Raw genomic sequence first — 13,610 nt, 5'->3', positions numbered from 1 at the left:
CCCCAGAAAATCACATTGTAGGATTTTTCAATAATTAATTGCATTTTATTGCGGTCTTCAGTGAGTACAAACTGTCCTATCAGAGAGATGACTGTTAGTGCTCATAAAGTTCTACGTAGGGGAGGTTGAGCGAGACAGACTTTCTGCTGTAAGTTCTCCTCAAAAGTCTGCTGCCTCGGCGCATGGAAACCAGGACCCTGCCTGCAGTGTAACTTTTCCCTTCTTGTGGCTTTACAATCTCCATCTAACTTTTGAATTCAATTTTATTCTGCGGTCACGTTATGCAAATGGCTGAGGACTAGTCCGGCGGGGCGTGGATTTCCCATCTCACAAGCCTTGAATATATGGAGCAGTACGCCGATGAAGGTTCTGATTTTGCGCACAAAATTCATCAACGCACGTAAGCCTTATATGATACAAGGAATTATTATGGTTCTTCTTGCTGCCATAGAAATAATGGGGACTCGCCAAGGCTCGGAGATTAGCACTCATTCCCTCACTGACCCTGCACCACTGGCAGTAGGAGTAGTCACCATGAACGTAGATTAGATAGGAACATAATGACTTCATTAATGAAATGATCCCTGAGGTTTATGATCAGCGGCTCTTACTGATATCGGGGAAGTGACACGGTCCATAAATGTCGCTGGCGCAGGAGTAATAAAATGTGGCCACTTAGTGCAGAAGAGCAGTGGTTAGGAAACCACATACTGGGAATGAGAAATATTATATTACCTATATATAATATCAGGTAAGACCTGTGCTTAATAAGGGGCATTTGGTTTGGGGAGTTTCTTATCAGTGAGTTTTGAGCTCGGTCTCCATCAATGCCACGAATAGTTTATTGTTTGACCTGTAAGTGATTATTGGGGAGGCCTAATTATTAATGATGAGCGCACATGCTGGGATAAGACAGCGGGAGAGGACGGTGCTAATCTTGTGACCGGTTACAGCTCAGGATCTTACCTGCAGCATAACCAGAACCTTGTGATGCCATAGACAGTACTGATCACCGACTAGGTAGTGCCGGCAATGACGGGCCACTCAGAGTGCAGATTGCACTGACCGAAATGTCTGAATTTGGCAGAGGTGGATGTATTACTGCAGAGCATGCTGTAACGACTGCCATGAGGCTTCTCTCTATGGACCTGTGCCAAACTAAGCTGCACCAGTTGAGAGATAGTGGACAGGTGCCATGTAAAAAAAAAATAGACTTACTTGTAAGGAAAAGGGTAAATTTTGTACTTGTACAGTGGAAGGAGCAACCACAGAGTCAACCCACAGCATAAAAGGGAACTGCCCATAACCGTACATGTGTTGCGGACTGTTTAGAAGAATATCCAGAATGCAACATTTATGGAATTACTACCAAATGTGGTAACCAATAAAAAAAATATGCATTACAGCTTGAAAATAAAGTCAAATCACAAAAAAAAAAAAAAAGAAAATTCTGTGTCAGCTACAACCAACTCACATCCCGACCATGTACTCGACGCCACACAAACTACAGTAATAACCGGCTACTGTATATATTAAATCTATAAAAATAAGTTAGGTAGTGCACAGGCTCATCGCATCTGTGCAGTTCAGAGATAACAAGCCATCTGCTCAGGCTGGCAGCGACACCATCAGCACATGCCGAGCAGCTGGCAGCGACACCATCAGCGCATTCCCAGGAGCTGGCGGCTTTTCAGCTGAAAGTTCTTTTCCAGCTCACACAGAGCCTGCGCTCGTACATTGGCCGCCTGCAGCCGCTGCTTCAGCTCCGTGCATTTTTCTTGGGTGTGTGGATGTTTGCTCCCAGTACGGTTCTCTTTACTTTCGGTACCAAAGCGGGCGATCTTTATATGGCACATAGAAGACGATGGCTCCAAGGAACGATCTGCGGAGGAGAAGAGGCAAAATATGAGAAAGTCTGCCATTGAGCATATACCGACCTCAAAAACAAAACATTACCATCTACACGTACTAGTAGGTTGGAGGGGTGTTTTTGGCGTTCATGTTCTATATAACCGCAGGGAAAAAAAAATCTCCAAAAAAATCTGCAATTCCACCACTTTTAATGTACAAAGAGGGATGTACCTGTCCAAATACGACAACACATCCCGCTTCATGAGCAACGTTCCTGAGATTATATATATATATATATTTTTTTTTTTTTTTTTTGGTTTATAGCCAGATGCTGTTAGTCGAGACCCCTCGGGGTTGGGGTAATGTATGGAGCCTAGATTAAAGTATGTTTTACATTGACCCTTGGAACATGTGTAGCGAATCAGTCCTATGCGGGTAGATTTTATAATAATCCTCCTCTAGGATTAGATTAGGAGTCTGGTCCCTTCTACCTGATCTGATGGTAAGAAATCAGCAGATATTTTTGCCCATTACTAGATATTGGGTGGTACCGCTCCATAAAATCCATGAAGATTAGGTGTAAAATGTTGCAGCTGCATTCTTCTACTCACATCATATGATCTGTAGAAGTCTAATAGGCACAAGTGCCAAAGAGAACAAACATTCTGCAAAAATAATTTATTAGTCATAAGACATGGCGAACCAGACAAGGCTCAAGTCCTAATATGAAGGATTAAAAATAGAAAGAAAAAAGAAAAAAAAAAAAAAAAAAAAAAAAAAAGTGACTACATGGGATAGTTCTGCCGATCAATAAAACGTTTCTAAAGGCTTCTGGTTGGCTTTCATACCTAGCCCACCTTCTAGATCAGCGCCATAAAACCGTTGCTCCTTGAGGGGATTGAAGTTCTTCATCAAGTTCTCTGCCCTGAAGAGGAAAAGAAGCAGGAGGTGAAGATCTGCCGGCGGCCGTCCGTGCACAATATACCGGATGAGCTTTGGTTAGGTTCCGTTTCTGAACATCTATGTAGGTCGGCCACCCCCTATGGTCGGACACAGGAAGACCTCTAGGGTGACAAACACAAAGGCAGAAGAAGTGCGGCTTCTGCGATGGTCCCTCTGAATCTGGGAGGCACCATTATAGGTCAGTTCAGCCGTGAGCCCCATTAGGACCAGGGCTGGATACAGAACACGACGATATTGGCACTGCGGTATATGTCGGCGCTATGTTGAAAAACGTAGTCTCAAAATATATATGAAACCTTTTCTTGTACTTCTGTTTAAAGGGCTTTCGAGCGAGCCACCTTCTGAAGATCTATGGACTTACCGTGATAGCTTATCTTCTGCGAGTCTCTCCCGGACACACAGTTCTCTTTCTCGTTCTGGAAAAATAAGACACCGCTATAGATGTAATGAATTCATAGCATATGACCGAACCGCTATATACTAGGATAGGCAGAGACCACCAGATCCTTATCCCCCACCCCAGTTATCCATTGCATTGTGCCTAGTGTTATGGGTGTGAACATTTGGGGAAAGAATCCAGTTTACGGCTATCTGTAGGTGTCAGTTATACTGATAAACACTGGCTGTACGGAGCGTTACCTCAAGTCTTACCCCATCGGTTACATGTCAGGTCACTGGTGGATCTACTGCAGACCCCTACTGATCACAACCATGGTCCCAGAGTTCCTGTACCCCAATATTTGAGTGCATTTTCAACCGTGGACTTTGTGGATTAATATCGCAGTCACTGTGTGTGAACATCGGCATTATAAACCAGCAAATATCAGAGCCCGCTTACGCTCTAGCCGTTCCTCTCGCTCCTTTAGCGCCTTCTCTCGGGCCAGCAGCTGCTGTTCCTTTAACCGTACCTCACCGGGGACAGGATCCGGCTGGGGAAGCCGTTCTTGCTCAGCAGATCGACGAGCGCGTTTCTCAGATATTCTGTTTTGTTCTTCAGCAATCCACTCTGCAAGCAGTGAATGCTGCAATATCTCCTCAATGGAAGGTCTCAAGTAATCCTAGAAGAAAAAGCAATCAATTCACAGAACGCACAGCTGCAAGGCAAGCCTGGTGGGCAGCCTGTATAATGGCCTATCAAGGGGCCCACGTTACATTTAGGGTCACTGCTACATGATACCCAGTAATGACATAGATCAGCCACAACCTTCCAGATGGTACTCTTGCCACCACTTTGACATTTCTGGGACCCCCACTGATCCTAAGAATGAAGGGGGTCAACATCATATGTGGCACTCCCTGGCCACCCGGCTGTGCCAAGAACGGCAGTCAGACCAGTTCAGCTAAGGATTATTCTCATGTAGTCTCTTGAGCTGCTCAGAGCTCTGCAGTCTCCTCACTTCCAGGTTTCAGGTGGGATCTCCTTTTTGAGAAGTAGAACTATAAAGCTCAGCACAAGTTCTGCTGTAAAACATTCAGCTGATAATATAGACCCAACAGACCACTGTATTTCCACAGATATAACAGAGCATTCAACCAAATACATGGTTCAGCCGTGATTAGGGGACCTGATCATGGTGGGGGCAACTTGGCAGGAGGCAAGAGGATGGTCTGAGCAGGTAACTACAGCAGAAAGGTGTCTGGGATGTCAAGAAATAACCCCCAATTAAACTTCTGCACGCTTTCAGACAGGGTCCATGGAAGCTAGCTGTACGCTATGAAAGATAAAAGCGATCATTGCAGAAAAATGACAGCAGACAGAAAAAGCAACCCAGTTGCAAATTTGCTTATTTTCCTGCTGTTTAAAGCAATTTCAGAATACAAAAATAGCTCTTGAAATAGGCTGTCCCCTTTCAGAAAGTCGTGGAGCCCAAACACACTTGTAAAACAAACTGTGCATTACTCACCATCCCCAGGTCTGGCACAGAGTCTACGCTGCAGCGCTGATATCAATGTCAGCCAATCAGTGAGCTCCGCAGCCATGTCCATGTAGATGGATGCCCTGCTCAGAACCGCTGCGCTGTTGAGACATCTGCTCTATATCGGACATTGGGAGCAGCAGCAACGACGACCGAGTGGCGGACCCAGGGCAAGTAAACCATTTATACATGGACAGCGCTCGGGCCGACAAACGTTCATGTGAACGTACCCCTAGAGAACGGAAAACCCCCTTTATGTAACAAGGTAGCAGGCGGCATGTTCTTGCTTAAGGTTCCTGAAACTTTCATAGATTCAGGGGAACATGGAATCTCGGGGCAATCCCTGCATGCGTTGTGGCTGTTGAACAGCAGTGACATGCAGCCGCAGGGATTCGGACATATTATTCGAGCACGGCGAAGTCGCTTATCACAGAGCATGCTCAGATAAGGCGGTCGCTCATCACTAGTCATCATCATTTCATTACAACTCTACATGAATATACACAATAACTATACCTTGAGATTTAGCATTTTTGTGAGGGTTTGGTTCAGTTCTTCCGAATATCGATAAGGAATTCTCCGAAATTTCCCTATTCTTATTTTTTCTGCCAACTCTTTTTGGTTAAAAGCAGTGAACGGCGGCCTTAAGAAAAAAAATAAATAAATAAAATTCTGTATAGAGATCATACAATTAGTTATAGTGGTCTCCTGAAGACCAACGAGGACATTATAGGCTTTATAGTTCCCCCACCCCAAACAGTGAAAGTGTCACCTTTGCTGATCGCAGTGATGACTTTCCTAGGCAGAGATGCCTTTCAGCCAATATATCAGAGTATTCTTTTTCCAGCTAAATGGTGACATTCTATGGACAGCCCCTTTAATGAAGTGCAGTACAAACCAGACTAAAAAAAAATAATAATTAAAAAAAATAAATATATGGATTCTCCACTTAAAGAGAAGGCGATACTTACGACAGGGCGCACAGTTCATACAGCAGACAGCCCAGGGACCAGATATCAGACTTCTCATTGTAGGACATTCTGTTCATCTGCTCCTAGATGACACAAGGTCAAGGAACCAAAGTCAATGCCGGCACCGAGAAATGGCTCCTACTGCTCATTTAGAATAAGGAGAGCGGGAAACTGATTTAAAGAACAGGAATTGGAGAGTGTTGTACTATGACCAGAGTTAGAGGGCCTTTCCAGCCTAACTGTACTGATCACTCATCCCAAGATTAGCTCAATATCAGATTATGGGGGGTCCGACAGCCACAACCTCTAGTACTGAACGGGACTGGACAGCTCTGTACAGTGTTGTGGCTTTTTCTGGATTCTGCAGCTCAGTGCTTGCTTACTTTAATAGCAAATAAGCTGCAGTAACGGCCATGACCCACTATGTGGCGCTGTCCATCAGCTGATCGTGCGGGTGCATAGTATGAACCCCCCCTAATCTGATATGGACAACTTTAGAAAAAAAAATTGCAAAATTCACCCCACGGATGTGACCTTTCATGGCAAATGATGGCAAAATCTGCACGGAAACGGATTTAAAAATCCATAAATTAAAGCTTCCGAATGGACATTCCCAGCACTGGAAGAGATCTGCAGGATATCAACCAGCCGTGTATTGGATTCTGCTGCTAAGATCATGGACGTGCGGCAATCTCACCAGACAATCGCTCGACTGTCAATGACGAGCACGCATCTGACGTAAGCGTTCCCGATACTCACAGGGGACATGTAATATGGAGTGCCAACAAACGTTTTGGCAAAACTGGTATCATGGTGCAATATCCTGGCCAAGCCAAAGTCGCCAAGTTTGACGTTCTTCTTGGCATCGAGGAATATGTTGGCAGGTTTCAGGTCCCTGTGGAGAACGGTATGGCCGCCGTCGCTCCGTTTGTGGCAGTCTTTTAGGGCCAAAGCAACCTGGGCGAATACCCGGAGTATGAAGTCTTCTTCCAAGTATTGCCTGAGGGGAGCAATGAAGGCAAGAAGGTGAGATGGAGAAAGGGAGGACAATGCCGGGTATCGCAGGGCAGAACAGGCCGAGCACATTCAGTGAAAGGTTTAGGGAAGAATCCCCTCCCGATCTATAACCTGCAGAGCAGACGTCTGCTCCCTTTACCGTGTAGGATCTACCTCCCGCCCATAGTGCGGAGACGGCACCTACCTCTCCTTGGTGCACTTGGCGATCAGGCTGGCCAGGTCTCCCCCCTCGCAGTACTCCATCACGATGTACAGCGTCGTACTGCTGCGCTCGATTATACGGTCGTAGTAGCGCACAATGTTGGGGTGTTTCAGTTCCCGTAACAAGTTCACTTCGGACACCAGCATCTGCTTCTCGGACTCGCTCATGGCGCCATAGTCCAGCTCCTTCCACACAAGCACCTGCAGGATGGATGACGATTACTATTGTTATACGGTGGGTATGGAAAGTATTCAGACCCCTTTACATTTTTCACTCTGTTTCATTGCAGCCATTTGGTAAATTCAAAAAAGTTCATATTTTTCTCATTACTGTACACTCTGCACCCCACCTAGACTGAAGAAAACAGAAATGTAGATATTTTTGCAAATTAAAAAAGAAAAACTGAAATATCACATGGTCATAAGTATTCAGACCCTTTGCTCAGACACTCATATTTAGGTCACATGCTGTCCATTTCCTTGTGATCCTCCTTGAGATGGTTCTACTCCTTCATTGGAGGCCAGCTGTGTGTAATTAAACTGGTAGGACTTGATTTGGAAAGGTACACACCTGTCTATATAAGACCTCACAGCTCACAGTGCATGTCAGACCAAATGAGAATCATGAGGTCAAAGGAACTGGCCAAGGAGCTCAGAGACAGAATTGTGGCAAGGCACAGATCTGACCAAGGTTACAACAGAATTTCTGCAGTACTCAAGGTTCCTAAGAGCACAGTGGCCTCCATAATCCTTAAATGGGAGAAGTTTGGGACCACCAGAAGTCTTCCTAGACCTGGCCGTCCTGCCAAACTGAGCAATCATGGGAGTGGAGAAGAGCCTTGGTGAGAGGTAAAGAAGAACCCCAAGATCACTGTGGTTGAGCTCCAGAGATGCAGTAGGGAGATGGGAGAAAGTTCCACAAAGTCAACTATCACTGCAGCCTCCACCAGTCAGGCCTTTATGGCAGAGTGGCCCAACGGAAGCCTCTCCTCAGTGCAAGACATATGAAAGCCGCATAGAGTTTGCTAAAAAACACAAGAAGGACTCTCAGACTATGAGAAATGAGATTCTCTGGTCTGATGAGATGAAGATAGACCTTTTTGGTGATAATTCTAAGCGATGTGTGGAGAAAACCAGGCACTGCTCATCATCTGCCCAATACAATCCCAACAGTGAAACATGGTGGTGGCAGCATCATGCTATGTGGGTGTTTCAGCTGCAGGGACAGGACGACTGGTTGTCATTGAAGGAAACATGAATGCGGCCAAGTACAGAGATATCCTGGATGAAAACCTCTTCCAGAGTGCTCTGGACCTCAGACTTGGCCGAAGGTTCACCGTCCAACAAGACAATGACCCTAAGCACACAGCTAATATAACAAAGGAGCGGCTTCAGAACAACTCTGTGCCCGTTCTTGACTGGCCCAGCCAGAGCCCTGACCTAAACCCAATTGAGCATCTCCAGAGAGACCTGAAAATGGCTGTCCACCAACGTTCACCATCCAACCTGACGGAACTGGAGAGGATCTGCAATGAAGAATGGCAGAGGATCCCCAAATCCAGGGGTGAAAAACTTGTTGCATCATTCCCAAGACTCATGGCTGCACTAGCTCAAAAGGTGCCTCTACTAAATACTGAGCAAAGGGTCTGAATACTTTCCATACCCACTTTAGGCTACGTTCACATTTGTGTTGTGCGCCGCAGCGTCGGCGCCGCAGCGCACAACGCAAACAAAACCGCGGCAAAACGCACGCTAAAACGCTGCGTTTTGCGCCGCATGCGTCGTTTTTGGCCGCAAGTTGGACGCAAAAAAAATGCAACTTGATGCGTTTCTTGCGTCCAACGCTTGCGGCCATGCGGCGCAAAACGCAGCACAACGCATGTCCATGCGCCCCCATGTTAAATATAGGGGCGCATGACGCATGCGGTGCCGCTGCGGCGCTGACCGCAAATGTGAACGTAGCCTTATGTGGCACCAGGGCCGGTACTGGTCACATTATTACGCCACTAACCGCGATGGCAGCAATGAATGAAGCCGGCCCCGATCGCTGCCATTTAACAGTTTAGATACCACTATCAAACAGATGATTTTACTGATGGCACAAAAATGAAAAGCCTGTTAGTCTGAAAGGGGTTAAGTGAGAACAGCCACCAGGTGGGTTGCTATCGGTAACTAACCCCTGCCTGGTATCTCAGCCTCCAGCACTGACTGTACAGGAGCAGCTCAATGATAAAAAAGGAAGGCAGCCGACAGCACATCAATAGTGGGATGCACGCACCAGTCCAACGACCCAATTGGAAATAAATGCTTGATAAAGACCTTTTAAGGTCGAAACGTTGCATTATGGCAGAATAAAGATATTGGATTTTTTTTTTTTTTTATCACCTGGACTGGATGCTGTTCCTGTTCCTTTGTGTACAGGAGCAGCTGTCACTCAGGATGTGCAGGTGGTCAGACACTGCTCTAGCGCCCCCTGGTGTCTCGGCCTCCAGCACTGACTGTACAGGAACAGTCACTCAGGATGTGCAGGTGGTCAGACACTGCTCTAGCGCCCCCTGGTGTCTCGGCCTCCAGCACTGACTGTACAGGAACAGTCACTCAGGATGTGCAGGTGGTCAGACACTGCTCTAGCGCCCCCTGGTGTCTCGGCCTCCAGCACTGACTGTACAGGAGCTGTCACTCAGGATGTGCAGGTGGTCAGACACTGCTCTAGCGCCCCCTGGTGTCTCAGCCTCCAGCACTGACTGTACAGGAGCTGTCACTCAGGATGTGCAGGTGGTCAGACACTGCTCTAGCGCCCCCTGGTGTCTCAGCCTCCAGCACTGACTGTACAGGAGCTGTCACTCAGGATGTGCAGGTGGTCAGACACTGCTCTAGCGCCCCCTGGTGTCTCAGCCTCCAGCACTGACTGTACAGGAGCTGTCACTCAGGATGTGCAGGTGGTCAGACACTGCTCTAGCGCCCCCTGGTGTCAGCACCCTGCCTAGCACCGTGTCCGCAGCCCTCGCTCTACCTTGCCGTCGGCTTTCCTGCGGATCTTCTGACACTTCCCGTAGGAGCCGGAGCCTATGGTGTACAGCACCTCGTAGTCCTCCACCCTGGACGGCATGCTGGAGCCAGCCCCGCCGCACGGTCACCGCTCAGGAGCCGGTTCTGTCTGACGCAGCAAATCCCCACACACAACCCCAGAAACGGTTTAAACGTCGTGCCTGCCCAGTGTCCTGCGCGCTCATTGGTTATGGACTTAAGCTAATTGTCTGCTGATTGGCTAACGGCTCTTGACATCTCACTTGCTGATTGGTCGCTGAAATAAACACAGACTTGACACCGCCCAGGTTCAGTTACAAGAAGTGGGCGGGGCTTATAGAGCTGGTTGCCTAGAGACAGACGCGGCGCCAATCTAGAGCGGGCGCTTGTCGGGGGTAAAAAGATGGGCTTAGGTCACGTGACAACGGGAGCTCCGCTGCACCGTCACAGCGCCACCTGCAGCTCAGCACGAGTACAGCGGGCTGGAAAACTAAGTCCTCAGCAGAATTGGGCGATTTTTCGTTTTTTATTTTCTCCTCTTAGAGCCGAGCACTTGGTTTTTTTTTTCTGGGACAAGTTGCAGTTTTGAATTACATCATTCACTTTACCATATAAAAAAAAAAAAGAAAAGAAGGAAAAATTTGCAAATCAGTGAAAAAATAAGTGACATTTTTTCAATTTTGTTTTTAACTCGTGATTCTGGTCAGTGCGATTATGGTGATACCAAATATAGACAAATAGAAATAATGTGTGACCGCTCCTTCCCTGTACTAGGCCCCTCCTCTTACTGTTGGATCGCCCCATCTAGGGCAGTGGGGTACTTGGTACCGGGTCCTTCGGATCTCGGGGGGAAGTCACGGTGGCTGACCCGGTCCGTGGCCCTGGGACGTCCGTGTGAAAGGGGGGAAAGGTCTTTAAAGGGGTAATGTTCGTGACGCCACCTGTGGTATTCGGTCAGGGTGACCGACGCTGCTTTAAGGGGTCCGCTGGGGTGATGTTATGGCAGCTAGATGGTATACCTTCCCACATGTGAAGTGTGTCCCCAAGGCTTCCCAGTGTATAGATGGTGGATGGTGAGAGGCGCAGAGAAGAACGAGGACACAAGGTTGCAGTCTCTTTACCTTTTACTGAAGTCTTCAGCATCCACAGTCCAGAGCACCGGATCACAGGACAGGCAGAGTCCGGCCGGTTTGGAGGCAAATCCAGAGTCCCCTTATCCAGGTGGAAATCAGTAGCCTTCCTCTAGCGCCTGGGTGTTGTAGTACCTTATTGCTGAGCCTCTCATAAGGTCCTCACAACTGTTGTAGATGTTATGTCTCTCTGTCCCCCAGATGGATAGGACAAACCCGTATGACCGGTGGCCTGAGGCTTTTAACAGGGACTCTAGCATGCCCCGGCCTCTCGTGGTTGCCACCTTGCCTCCTGGGTATGGAGCGGATCAGTATGGTGAAATTAGCTGTCCTGTCGGTCTCTGGAGCAAGGCATAAAGGACTGTTTCTCCCTCGGTGTTCCGGCTACAGGATCCTGCGCCGCAGAAGGAGGAAGCCTGTGTAGGGCAGAACTCCTTCTGGTATCCACTCCTTTTGCTATGACTGTTCGTGTCCTTTCTTAGGAACTGCCGCATGTGGGGCAGGCACAGCTCCGTGGCCTTCTGTCTGGGCCTCTGACAGGATCCCACCCCTGTCAGGGACCAACTACCTGAGCCGAAGCTCAGCCACCAACTGCCTAACTTCCTCTCCAGGCCACCAGTTTTACCTAAGTGTGAAGAGTGCCCTAATAAATAGGAGCATAGCTCCTCCTGGTGGACTGGAGTATGAAATGTGTTGTATGCATGTGGTACCTGGTAAAGAGATCTCCTTTATTGCCTCCAAACGTAACATCACTCCCCCCTAAAGGAGAATGATATTACTGCAACGACCAGGATCCTGGGGCGCTGCACTGTCGGGGGGCTCAGTTCTAGGCCCCTCCTCTTACTGTAAGGGGGCTCAGTACTGGGCCTCTCCTCTTACTGTGGGGTCCTAAGGGCTCGGTACTAGGCCCCTCCTCTTACTGTGGGGTCCTTAGGGCTTGGTACTAGGCCCCTCCTCTTATAATGGGGTCCTTAGGGGTCGGTACTAGGCCCACTCCTCTTACTGTTGGGCGTCTTCAGGGCTTGGAACTAGGCCACCTCCTCTTACTGTCGGTGGTCCTCAGAGCTCAGTAGTAGGCCCACTCTTACTACTGTTGGGGGGCTCGGTACTAGGCCACCACCTCTTACTGCCGAGAGTCCTCTGGGCTCGGTACTAGGCTACCTTCTCTTACTGTTGGGGTCCTCAGGGCTCGGTACTAGGCCTCTCCTCTTACTGTCGTGGTCCTTAGGGCTCAGTACTAAGCCCTCTCTGTCAGGGGGCTCACTACTAGGCCCATTCCTCTTACTGTCAGGGTCGTTAGGGCTCGGTACTAGGCCACCTTCTCTTACTGTCTGGGGTCCTCGGGGCTCGGTACTAGGCCCTCTCCTCTTACTGTTGGGGGTCCTCAGGGCTTGGTACTAGGCCCCTCCTCTTACTGTCGGGGGTCTTCGGGGCTCAGTACTAAGTCCGCTCCTTTTACTGTCGGGGGGCTCGGTACTAGGCCACCTCCTTTTACTGCTGGGGGTCCTCTGGGCTCAGTACTAGCATACCTCCCAACTTTTGAAGATGGGAAAGAGGGGCAAATTTTAGGTCACGCCTCTGACCACACCCATTCATAATTAGTCACACCCATATCCACATCCCAACCACACCCATTTAGCACTGCTGATCACACTGTTTCATATACAATAATTAAACAAAAAAATATGGCCACACAGTTCCCCTTACCGTATAATGGCCTCACATGATACTCCATACTGTATAATGGCCACACATGATGCTCCATATTGTATAATGACCGCACATGATGCTCCATATTGTATAATGACCGCACATGATGCTCCATATTGTATAATGACCACACATGATGCTCCATACTGTATAATGGCCACACATGATGTTCCATACTGCATAATGACCGCACATGATGCTCCATACTGTATAACGACCGCACATGATGCTCCATACTGTATAACGGCCACACATGATGTTCCATACTGTATAACGACCGCACATGATGCTCCATACTGTATAACGACCGCACATGATGCTCCATACTGTATAATGGCCACACATGATGTTCCATACTGTATAACGACCGCACATGATGCTCCATACTGTATAATGACCGCACATGATGCTCCATATTGTATAATGACCACACATGATGCTCAATGTTATGACCTGGTGGTTAAGGAGCAACACTGATATGACCAGGTGGTTAAAACGAAACATGGGACAAGCTCTGAGGAGGTGGTAACTTTACTGACCGCAAACCCTACTCCTAACACCAACACTAAAAATAGACGTGGGACGTTCCTGACTCTCCCTAGACGCCTCATCACGGCCTAAGAACTAACTACCCCTAGAGATGATAAAAAAAGGGGAACAGCACAGGTATACTTATATTAGGGTGCAAGGCCCCCAGACAACCAGTCCACCGATCATCCAAGTTCAAATATAATCAAAGAAAGAGGCAGCACTCCATATTCCAAAGTGAAAAAATGTGCAGGATTTAATCACATCTCAAGGCGACGTTTCAGCTCGCAATGAGC

At 48.0% G+C, this 13,610-nt stretch overlaps 1 protein-coding gene across 2 annotated transcripts; it reads right to left on the bottom strand.

The window, feature by feature from the left end:
- Nucleotides 1–1,513: 1,513 nt before the first annotated feature.
- NEK2 (NIMA related kinase 2) lies at nt 1,514–10,143 on the bottom strand. 2 transcript variants are annotated; one of them, XM_077282311.1, is made up of 9 exons: nt 9,933–10,143; nt 6,903–7,120; nt 6,461–6,701; nt 5,702–5,784; nt 5,247–5,373; nt 3,653–3,872; nt 3,176–3,230; nt 2,709–2,776; nt 1,514–1,882 (listed from the first exon to the last, which is right to left on the bottom strand). In XM_077282311.1, the coding sequence occupies exons 1-9, from the start codon at nt 10,026–10,028 to the stop codon at nt 1,662–1,664; spliced, it is 1,329 nt and encodes a 442-aa protein (XP_077138426.1). In that variant the 5' UTR covers nt 10,029–10,143; the 3' UTR covers nt 1,514–1,661. The 2 variants fall into 2 exon arrangements, with proteins under 2 accessions (XP_077138426.1, XP_077138425.1); XM_077282310.1 differs by having other exon boundaries at nt 2,700–2,776; nt 9,933–10,142.
- Nucleotides 10,144–13,610: the final 3,467 nt, after the last annotated feature.

This window comes from Ranitomeya variabilis, chromosome 2 (genome assembly GCF_051348905.1).
Source record: "Ranitomeya variabilis isolate aRanVar5 chromosome 2, aRanVar5.hap1, whole genome shotgun sequence".
NCBI classification, from domain to species: Eukaryota; Metazoa; Chordata; class Amphibia; order Anura; family Dendrobatidae; genus Ranitomeya; species Ranitomeya variabilis.
This window is presented reverse-complemented; position numbering and strand designations above follow the sequence as displayed.

What these genes read in the sequence shown, in the direction of transcription:
- NEK2 (XM_077282310.1), bottom strand. Translation starts at nt 10,028, where the DNA reads ATGCCGTCCAGGGTGGAGGACTACGAGGTGCTGTACACCATAGGCTCC. An exon ending in GCCAAGTGCACCAAGGAGAG is followed by an intron (nt 6,702 to 6,902) that starts GTAGGTGCCGTC and finishes TGCTCCCCTCAG; the next exon opens with GCAATACTTGGAAGAAGACT. An exon ending in CTCCATATTACATGTCCCCT is followed by an intron (nt 5,785 to 6,460) that starts GTGAGTATCGGG and finishes TGTGTCATCTAG; the next exon opens with GAGCAGATGAACAGAATGTC.